We start from the raw sequence: 11,281 nt of genomic DNA, 5'->3' as shown, positions 1-11,281 counted from the left end.
ACCTGCACACCCATTTCCACGCCATTGAGTGGCTATTCTTCGTATTCCTCTGTGTGCGCTGACCAGCGTGCGTACAAGTCCCTCCACCGGGGAACAAGAGAGTATATGGTTGCCCGGACGGCGCAAGGCATAAGAAGGCCAGCGAGACGCCACGGACACATCTTTGCTGCCCTTGCGTGCAGGAGCACACAGGCTGAACGTTTCTGCACTTTTTTTTTCATTTTGGAATGCACCGCTCACCCGTAAGGATGTAATAAACTTATGTTATTTGTTTTTACATCATGGCATCTTCCCTGCCGAACCATCTCCGATGGTCAGTATGGTTCGAGCTCCAAGCAGAAACTGTTGAAAGTCGCCTAAACCCCACCCTGTACAAATTAGTAACAATTGGTGGTAGTCGTAACAACGTGCTACATAAAGGTATTTTACTTAGCCTGCAAGAAGCCCACTAGCACACGAAATGTGCCTCGAGCGGCCAGTCGCGGGGTAATGTTTCGCATATTCGCAGACACCAGGCGCCAGATAACGCAACTCTTGTTTGTTCTTATTATTTCCTACGGCACACAACAGTGATGCACATTGCCCGCGCATATAAACGTGCATGCTTGAATGTGGGACTGGGCAGTCTATTCTTCCACTTTACACACATTTAACTTCATGATTACATTTGCACAGCAATACAGTCACACATCACAATACTAAAAGGAACAATAAAAAATGTTGGCAACAAGAAAGCAGGTCTCGAGTAACTCTTTCCATGCCATGAAAATCACGAACTAGTGAATTTTACTTACCGAGCAGCCACTTACTGATTCCGGCATTAGGGAAATACATTTGCTTCTTATAATGAAGATTTTGTACATTCGTGTAGCTTACACACACACTAACATTAAAAGCTTGACAGTCGGCAAAACATTATCAAGCGTGTAGTTTTGAGGCATGAATGATTCGTTGTTGGTACAATCTGCACCAAGGCAACATTGTAAGGAGGTATTGACACAACATCAGTGGACACAATAATATTTAAAAAAACAATGAGGAACCAACGCACTTTGATGCATTATACACATCGGTATGAAATAACCATTCATAGACAGCAACACGCATGAACCCGACCGATCAAAGCCGGAAGATGCTCATCTGTAACCTCACTCACATAACTTATCTATGCGTTTATTCTCACGTAGATGCAAATAAAAGGCTTCGACCACGCACATTGTAAGGTTATGCAGATTTATAGCGTAGAGTATGAGCAAGAGCCTTTACATTATCCTAAGCCGTCTATTGCACTGTTGCTGCCATACATTCACCAGCTATCGCATTTATATTTGCCTCGTAGAGGTAGAAATCTGTCGCTATTTCGAAGGAGCAGAATCGTTTGAAACACAGGCCAGTTACTTGGAATTAAAATTTTAATGACGTATATGAATCAGCGTATCGTACTCATCCTTATTGTTTTACCAAGCATTACAGCACTCACAGCCTTTATCTGACTCTACTCTTGACCTTCTTTGCTCAGGGCCACGACCAGCTCTCGCGTCAGACTTTCGTTCGTGCGGATGTCATCGTGTCCATTGGAATCGGCTGCCTGCTGCTCTTGCTGCTCTGCTTCGGAGCCGTCGCTTTCACCTGGATTAAGCGCGGCTCGCCTTTCCGATACAACGTAAACGAGGTCGCTACCGTCTGCGCATCAGAAGGCTGCATCCGCCACGCCCGCCTCATCGCGGCCAAGGTGAACGTGAGCATGGATCCGTGCGAAGATTTCGAAGCTTTCGCCTGTTCCAGGTGGACTGCTGCGACGGAACACTACGACTACGCCTCGGCCGTCACTTCGGCGCTCGCAGGACACTGGTTTGACGACTTCCGCGCGTCCATGGTGGCTGGTGCACTGCAGATTCCCACAGGTCGAAGGGTCATTGCAGCCTTGGACTCGTGCACCGCTGAAAGCACTTCCAAAGGCTTCGCCGAAGGCCTTAACGTTCTTAAGGCATTCATGAGCAGGCTGAGAATATCCTGGCCGGAAGAATCTTTTCCGAAGGCGAATCCTTTGGGCGTACTTCTCGACATGGCATACAACTGGCGTTTGGGTCTATGGTTCGAAGTTGCTTCCATGCACAACAGCACAAACAATGGAGAACGCCGACCCCTCGTATTGCTTTCGCCGGGCACTTTCGTGATATTCTGGTACCCATACCAAAGGAGTGTCAGTGCTCTAAACTACGATGACTACTGGAACCATTTCTACGGAACGATAGCACCAGATCAACCTCAGTTGACCGCAGAGGAAATAGCCCGAATTGCGTCTGTCGAGAATGGTGTCTTTAGCGAGCTGATTGCGGTTTCGAATTCAACCATGAAGGAACCTGCAGAAGTGTCCCTCGCAGACATGGAACGATTTACAAACACCGTGTCGCCGAACCAATGGATCGTGGAATTGAACAAGGCAATAAGGCCAAGTGATTTACTCACAAACGCGAGCACACTAGTTTTCTCCGATGTGGCGCTGCTACGTACGATTGATAACCTCTTTTCGCGATACACGAGGAGAGAACTTCTGCGGCACATCTCCTGGTTTTTCATTCAAGTATTCGCCGGCCTCGCAGACCGACGCCTGCTAGTTTCTAAGGTTGGACACGAAGGGAGGGCCTGGCTCTACAGGCACATATTTTGCGCCACGGAAGTGGAGGCGGCGTTCAAAGCTCTCGTCGTAGCACTTTATCTTGTGCCTCGTTTTGCCAAACCCATGCGGCAAGAAATCAGCGACCAGCTGTCCGAAGTCATCACCAGTGCTATCCACCAAATTTCCAATGTGTCCTGGGCTGACAAATTGTCGAAGAGGGCCGCCGTCCGTAAGTTACAGTCTATCAAGACGCTTTTGTGGCTGCCGGACAGCTTGCTGACAGAAGACGCTCTCTCTGCGATGTACAGCAACTTTTCCCTCAACGAAAGCACCTTCATTTCGTACTTTTTAAACGCGTACGAAAACTCGGGCAAACTGATCAAGCGGGACTTGTACGCCGAGGCATTCTCCCTGCCACTTAACTTTGTGCTGCCTTTCGTGAACTACGACTACATAACGAACGCCGTGTCGATCGCCATGGCTGCGCTGTCGGCGCCTCTATACGCAGCGAACGCTACTGCCGCTATGTTTTACGGTGGCCTGGGCTTCTCCTACGCCATGGCCGTTGTGCGTGCCCTGGACGACACAGGCCTCAGGGTAGATCCGCAGGGCCGTGTCCTCAACTCCGATGATTCGTGGGTCTCCGTACAGTGGAAAGATGCGGTGGCTGCCAAGACTTCCTGCCTGGGGGTGCAATCGTCGACTCTCTTTCCGGAAATTCCCGCTGTAGAGGTAGCGTACGCGGCATTCCAATCTGCCCTGGCAAAAAAGGATCGTCCAATGCGGCTCGGAACCAACTTCACGGAAGAACAGGTAATGTGCGATGTAAAACCTTTCATCTTTAGCATGACGTGACAATACTACATTCACAAGTTCCTCAACGTGACCTGGTGGCATCTTACATTACCAAATTTACTTCCGCTATGTTTGTAAAAGCGTTAACGCGTTAGCAATAGGCAAAATTACGGCATCTTAGTGGTGTGTCTATGGTTGTAATTTAAAACAAAGTGTCATGACACCTCAGCCCCGGTACATAAAAATGAAGTTGCAGCAGTTCCTCTTCCAACACTTCCAGTAAGTCAACGGCCTTTGCATTGCCTGTCCAGCGTGGTCGGCCAGCATGGACCTTTTTTCTTGCTATTTATTTCGTTCTTTATCAGTAATTATATCCTTTAGCCAATGACAAGTAGAACGAGAATGTCTATGTCTGACGCTTCTTTTACCATTGCCCTGCAAACACACTTGCATCCGTGTACACCATGTGTGTTTGATGTGCCGATCAAAAACCATAGCCGACTGTTGAAGTACTTAAATTTTTAGCACAACCTGAGGAAATAGTAAAGCATCCTAAATGGCCCTCTTCAGGCTTCAGCATCCAAAGCAGGCTGGATGCGTTTGTCACATAAAGGCAATCGGCTGTGCAACATGTTGCATTTCTTCGCTCCGGCAACAACAGCTAGTCTGCTCGATCACTAAACCACCTACACGTGTCTCGCGCACGCGTGCTGCCTGCACCGCGCAAAGCTTGAATAGCACGAAGATTTAGGGGAAACTCGAAGCAACAGAAACCGATGCAGACTCTACTTCGGGCACCCACAACGAGAAAACAAGAGAAATAAAATGAGAAGGCAGGATTCACGAGGTGTTACAGAGGCTGTTGTCTTCGCTATGGGGAAGAATAACTGTAACGTCAACGGTCGAGGCAGTGTGAGAGAGTCCCTGATCGGGGGTAAGTATGTCGGGCTTTCTCACCATGTCCTCGCTACAAATTATATCATTCTAGATATCAGAGATTGCTGAACCAGAATGTTGCAGATCAGATGTGCGGAAGATGGCAAGCTGGGGGGAACGTTCGCGAAATGGAAAATGCACAACCACGTGACTTGTACCTCCGTGCTGCAAGTACGGTGGGTGTTAATTTTCCCTTTTACGACCAAGACGAACAGCTTTGGGCCGTGCAGCAGGTCCTCGGAGCGTACGAAAGGCAGGGACCCATCGAGCCGGCAACGGCGAACGGAGACCCGCGCCAAGTAACGGCAACTTCGTAGATGACGTAGGCCTTCGTCCGGACGCGCGAGCGTCCAATTGCAGCCACAAATAAAGTTGGTTACAATCCAATTTCAGGAGCCTTCCTGCAGGTTGCGGGCTTGCAAATAGACCTGCGTCTTGCCTCTCGCTTCAAACCAAACTAAGCGGCTAGAACACAGGGCGCACGAAGCTATCATCCACCGGCACACCTAGACGTTTTCCACATCAGAGACCGCTTTCTAAATAAGGCCAGCGCAGCCGCGCAGGAGTAAAATCCTCCAGCTCCCCTCTCTGCCCGGAGCGTCGTGCGCGAATAAAGACGCCGCGCTTCCTTCTCGCTTACCTCCCTTGCACGTGCTGATTGAGCCACCATCGTCGGCTCCCCTTAGCAGGCTTTCACTAGCAGTACAGCATACGGTGTGCGGCCGTGAGGTTATTGCACTTGGAATTTATAGGGAACATCGCGGCGACGCCGACAGCGGAAATGCGTCTGGAGTGTCCATAGAATGGCTATCGCAGTAAAAATGGCATCGTGGGCCACTGCTGCGGTACCGTGCCAATTGGTATTGAGCAAGCTGACTCATCCACGGGTACCTGCGCCGAGCTATATAACGGCCCCGTTGAGTGCCGAAAACGTTTACACGGCGAGCGCACACCGTTTTCTTGCGCCTTCCGCAAAGTGCAGCCACACTATAGGGTTGTGCCACGCTTCTCCAGGTTGCAATATAATCGCTATATGTTTAACAGCGGTTAGCAGTAAACGACCATTCGCCAATCGGTGGCTAAGGAATGGAAAGAACAAAATTACATGGAAATATCTTTTTTCTTCTTTGCAATAAAGCACAATATTACATGCCTCATTGAAGAAAACTATAAATTGTAATGACCAATTACAAGCGCAGCAGAAAGTAAAAATAACGAGCTGTAATACAATGATTACCAATGGTCTTCAGTGCAAACAAAGCGAGAACTGAATAAAGCACGCATAGAATAGGACATTCGTTATGTAAAAGAGCGTGAAAGAAGGCCGTGAATAGATGCAGTGCCCCGAGAAGCCAGTCGCGCAGCCATTTTGCGTCATTCGCGGGTGTCCTTCACGCTCTGAAAACAATTTCTTTGGATCACGTATTAAGCAACAGAAAGCTGTATCAGGACATTCTAATCGTTCTCTACAATTTTCTAATTGACACTTTTCATCTAAATATAATATTTGCAAATTAACTAATTATTAAGACTATTTATGTCATTAGGCGGTATCCAAAATATAATCCGAGTATCTCCAAGTGACGCCAGGCTACATTACCTTGGTTGGGTCAGAGTCCTTCCATGTGTTCTGGTCACGAAACTCTGCCTTCACGCTATCGGAGAGGTTCGTACGCTGCTCAAAGCTGCCGCGACGGGGCACCACTGTGGAGTCATCGTTTGCGCACGGAACGTTTGCGTTGTGCAAGACGAGCTGATTGGTAAGGTGCGTTCTGTGCATGTACTGCCCTATTTTTCGAGTGTTGTAGGCTGTTTAGCTGAAGTGGTAGGGTGGGACGACAATGCCGAACGTGTTGCGTGCCGGGGTGCCGTTTCAGCTACGAGGGAACGGCATAAAATGTTTCGTTGTTTTGTTTACTGAGTAACAAGGAGCAGCGAGAGAAATGGAAGCGGGCCATACCGCGGCAGGAAAGTGGCCGTTTCAACTTCGTATGCAAATGTACGCGTTTGTGCGCGAAACGCTTCGACGCCTCGGACATCGTCACTCCCTACAATTTCGATATGAACGCCGAGTCCCTGGAGCGTGAAAAGCCGACGCTGAAGCCCAAATCCGCCACAAAGGTTTTTCAAGGCCTTCTAGCGTATCTCACTAAACCGAAACCTCGGTTCCGCTCATCGATAGTTCGACCCCCATGCAAACAACCACGTGAGTCGTCGGGTTCGATTCAATAGCGCTCATTTCTTTATTTTTAGAAAGTGTCTGAGTAAGAAGAAATTACTGGCTCTCCGGTAATCGAGAGTAGACTTAAGCATGAAATGGCAACCAGTAAAGCAGAATGGTTGGAGATGATACTAGCCACAATCTTAAAATCGGTGGAGTGTGTGATTGCAACGGCACACTCCACCACACCACAGTGCACCACACTGCACCACGCCATACTTCGCACTGGTTCATATGGACGCTGACCAGCTAGAAGAAAACCGGCTGAAGATCACACGACAGGCAGCGAAATACGCTCGGGAGACAGAGCACACTGCCTACCTAGAAGAAGAATGAATTTAATTCTGGGGCTTTGCGTGCCCAAACCACGATTTAATTATGAGGCACGCCGTAGTGGTGTACTACGGATATACTTTGAACACCATCGGATCTTCAACGTGTCCGTAATGCATGGGACACGGGCCTTTCTTTTTGCATTCGCCTCCATTGAAATGCGGCCGCCGTGGCCGGCATTTGATTGCACGACCGCGTGCTTAGCAGCGCAAGACCATAACCGCTAAGCCATCGCGGCTAAGCCATCTCTCGAGGCGTCGGAAAACTCCTACCGCGAAACTCACGGACGGCTGGCGTTCAGCGCTCAGCGCCAAAACATGACAATGTAGCGTATGGTGCACTGTACCTGCCTTTTGAACGTCGCCCTCGGAAATGAAAAATGCCACTTCAGCGTACTAGAACTTACAGTTTGAGTGATACTTGAACAAACATTAGGAAGAACTCAGGAGCAATATTTTTTGTAACTCTTCTGGTCAGTAACTAGCTTAAGTAATGCGTACATTTACAAAGGGTTGGTGGGGGGGGGGGCGGGGGGCTAGAGACTGCATTATCTTAAGTTTGGCTGGTTGCGTGGGTCTCGTTTTGTTCTCGCGACTTGCCGGGATGTTCTATTTTAAGTGCCCGGATAAAGACTCCGACTTTTCGCTCAAGCCCACTTGAAAGTCACCGACAACGGGAGCTAAAAGTATTTCATGCTTAACAATGCGGTATTGGTGCTGTGGCAACTTGTGTTCGTTTAGGAGTTGATTTGCGATGTGTTATGAAATGCTTATGTTTTACGCTTTAGTGTTCAGCAACAATCGATTATGCATTCTGTATTTATTGCCATTCATTTGCTGGTGTTTCCTGCGCCCGAATGCATGTCTCCCTTGTTTTGATGTTCTTTCTTTGTCCTTCTTATATCTGCCCCATGCTTTATAACAAACTTCTTGCATCATTGAGAATGGTCGATCTGTCGTGACCGGACGCCTCTTTGTGTTATCTGCATGACACTTATTTTAAAGAATGCATAAATGATCGTCCTTGTATGTTTTTGCACCAACACGTTTTATTTCTTTTTCTGATTGAATTATAAAATTCTAGTGTTTTATAGTTTTTGACCATGACAACAATACCAGAACTGATGATCGGAACATTTTAACCTCTTGGAGATAGTTGCAAAAACACTCATACATATAATTTAGGTGCGCGTTGAAGGACCGCAGGTGGCTTAAATTAATCAGGATTACCGCGCTACGCCGTGCTTCATAATCATATCGTGGGTTTGGCACGTAAAAGTCCAGAAGTTTTTTTTTTAGTGACACACCATGAAAAGCAGCATGTTTTGAGAGGCTATTTTTTTTTTCCGGGGCGCTCATTTCATAGCGGAAGATCCGCTAAGGCACATATTTACGAGGAAGTAAAGCGACGGTTGGGGAAGTTCAGAAAGCTAGATTACCGAGGCTGCCCCAGACACAACCACAGCGGTAGCGGCATTCGCATCCCCTCTCATGCAGAGTTACACATCTTGCGGCGGGCGCTGACTCTGAGGTGGCACTGAGGTGGCTGTTTCGTGACCAGAAAAAAAAAAAAAAAAACAACACGGAAAAGCTCTGGTTCGGTTCAGCTTCGTGCCATTTGCATATTTTAAAACCTTGGTGCATGATGATTGGGACACCCTGTACAAATGAATGATAGTTTTATATGGGCACATTGAGCAGGAAAAAAGACGCCGAGCCAGAATTTCGTGAGCTAACGGTCATAAGACAGTAACGTTAAGAGTAGCTTTACACACCACCGACAGCTAGTGCTGTTGATGTTATTAGTGTTCCTGTATTTCTACACATGTATGAGCAGAGCGAGGCGGTGTGGTTTCATTTTGTTCAACTATTTTGCTTCTTGCAGGAGTTTTTTATCACCGCCTGCTTCAGCCTTTGTCGTTTGCCCCAAACAGTTTTTGGATCACTGGCCGGGAACTGCAACAAGGCCGTTATGCATTCAGCCGCATTCTTCGAAGCATTCGGATGCAAGAATGGAAGAAACATGAATGCATCCCGGATGTGCTCGTATTTTGACTGACATTTCGAAAGCGTGTTCGAGTTTAAGAAATCTTTTGGAATATATTGCCTAGTATGCATGCTTGATTTACCGTTTTCCACGTGAGAGGTAATATTTCAAGGAATGTTGTGTTTTTATGAAGCTGATCACATAGCATTTTCTCTCATAAAGTGGTAAACAGACTGGGATTTAATAGAGTTGAATAATTATTAATTTAAAAGGGTTAAGAACAGGCTGCCCAGCATGTGAAAAAAAAGCGGCTTCTTTCTCTTTTCTTCTCAGTCCTCATTTACTTATGAGGGACATCTATCTGTGCTACTGCAAAATTTGAATCGCTCCACGTAACCTGAAGATACACGTTTGTATTTCCATAGAGATTTCTTACTCAGCTTTTAAGCGATTCCATCGACGATTCAAGTTGCAGCTACAGCCAAAACATTCGTTGAATGTTATACCTAGCTCTCTTCATGGGTCATTCGAAGATGTGCAGTATGCATATGTTCTCCTAAGCATGAGAAACACACGCCAAATACCACTCAATAGACTGTGTACCCGAGCTCATCGTGCAGTGTTAGAAAGATTATTGCACATTCAGCGACCTCGTCTGTAGATGCTGCGAGTTTCAGCCTCCCGCAGAATGTCCTCAGAAATAAATGGTTAAGGAGGTTTAGCTGTAGAAAACGTCCGGATGACAGCGCAGGAGCGAACAAGCCACTTAATTCATACTTTTAGGGTACATTATGTTCAATTTTCGTCAAACTATCAGACCATGCTCAGCATAAATTGTGGCCACAGAGAGCAGGCTGAAACTTTTGCTTCGGCGAGGCATCTCTGACCACACCGGTGATGTAGACTGTCAGCCACCTCAAAGGCACTGAAACCTCCGCCGCTCATCATCATCATCACAATGATGATGATGCACTTTGTAAATCATCATCATCATCATAAGCCCATTGTATGTCCACTGCAGGGCGAAGGCCTATCCCTGCGATCTCCAATTGCCCCAGTCCTGCGCCAACCAATTTCAGCTAGCGCCCGTGAATTTATTAATTCCATCGCCCCACCTAGTCTTCTGCAGTCCTCGACTGCGCTTCCCTCCTCTTCGTACTCATTCGGTAACCCTAATGGTCCAACGGTTATCTAACCTCCGCATTACATGACCTGCCCAGCTCAATTCTTTTTCTCTTAATGCCAATGAGAATATCGGCTACACTCGTTTGCCCTCTGATCCAATCAGCTCTCTTTCTGTCTCCTATCGTTATGCCTAGCATTCTTCTTTCCATTGCTCTTTTTGCGGTCCTTAACTTGTTCTCAAGCTTCTTTTTCAGTCTCCAAGTCTGTGGCCCATATGTCAGCACCGGTAAAATGCACTGATTGTACGCTTTCGTTTTCAATGATAATGGTATACTTCCAGTCAGGAGCCGACAATGTCTGGCTTATGCGATCCAACCCATTTTTATTCTTCTATGAATTTACTTCTGATGACCAGGGTTCCCTGAGAATGACTTACGTAAACGTACTCCTTCACAGACTCTAGAGCCTGACTGGTGATCTCGAACTCTTGTTCCTTCACCCGCCTATTGATCATTATCTTTGTATTCTGCATATTAATCTTCAACCCTACCCTTGCACTCTCTCTTTTAAGTTCCTCACTCATTTGTTTTAACTCATCTGCAGTATTGCTGAATAGAACAATGTAATCGGCAAACGGAAGGTTGCTGAGATATTCGCCGTTGATCCTTACTCCTAAGCCTTCCTAGTTTAGTAGCTTGAATAATTCTTCCGAGCACGCAGTGAATTGCATTGGAGAGATTGTCTCCCCTTCTCTAACCCCTTTCTTTGTAGCCAAGTGTTCGACGAAAACTCGTCTGGCGAGGAAACATAATGGTGCCAAAAAACGTGAACTCGCCAAGAACGAAATAAAAATAAGGAACCGACGTTTCGGGCCACGTACGGGTCCCTTGATCACAATGAAGATGTAAGCATGAGCGCGCGGCTATTTATGGGTGAAGTGGCGCAGTGTTCGGCAGTATATCTCTGGAAGATTACCCAGAGTCCTGTTTATCGTGTGTCTAGTTGACTGGATGTGAAATGATTCTAAAAGCAAACGGGCAGATCAGTGTTTTTCTTTTGCGATGATGGCTGCCGAGTCCCAGTCAATGATGTGTCCAGTTAGTTCGTGATGTTCCTCCAGGGCGTTCGCGGCTGTGTGGCCCTTGGCGACGTCATTCATGTGTTGTTTCAAACGTATATCATTTAATCTGGCCGTGCTCGCAAGCTCATGTAAACTACGAACAGGACAAGCGCAAGTTTGAAGAAGCAATCCGGAGCGAAGAACT

General features: G+C 47.1%; 1 protein-coding gene across 1 annotated transcript; it reads left to right on the top strand.

Annotated features, from left to right (window-relative positions):
- The first annotated feature begins 2,804 nt into the window (after positions 1 to 2,804).
- Positions 2,805 to 9,151, top strand: LOC126539787 (endothelin-converting enzyme 2-like). Its single transcript, XM_050186621.2, has 2 exons — positions 2,805 to 3,433; positions 8,790 to 9,151. Exons 1-2 carry the CDS (start codon positions 2,921 to 2,923, stop codon positions 8,961 to 8,963), a joined length of 687 nt encoding a protein of 228 aa, XP_050042578.2. The 5' UTR covers positions 2,805 to 2,920; the 3' UTR covers positions 8,964 to 9,151.
- The last annotated feature ends 2,130 nt before the right edge of the window (positions 9,152 to 11,281 follow it).

Source organism: Dermacentor andersoni, chromosome 2 (genome assembly GCF_023375885.2).
Source record: "Dermacentor andersoni chromosome 2, qqDerAnde1_hic_scaffold, whole genome shotgun sequence".
In the NCBI taxonomy this organism is placed as follows: domain Eukaryota; kingdom Metazoa; phylum Arthropoda; class Arachnida; order Ixodida; family Ixodidae; genus Dermacentor; species Dermacentor andersoni.
Note: the sequence above shows the minus strand (reverse complement) of the source record. Positions and strands in the feature narration are given on the sequence as shown.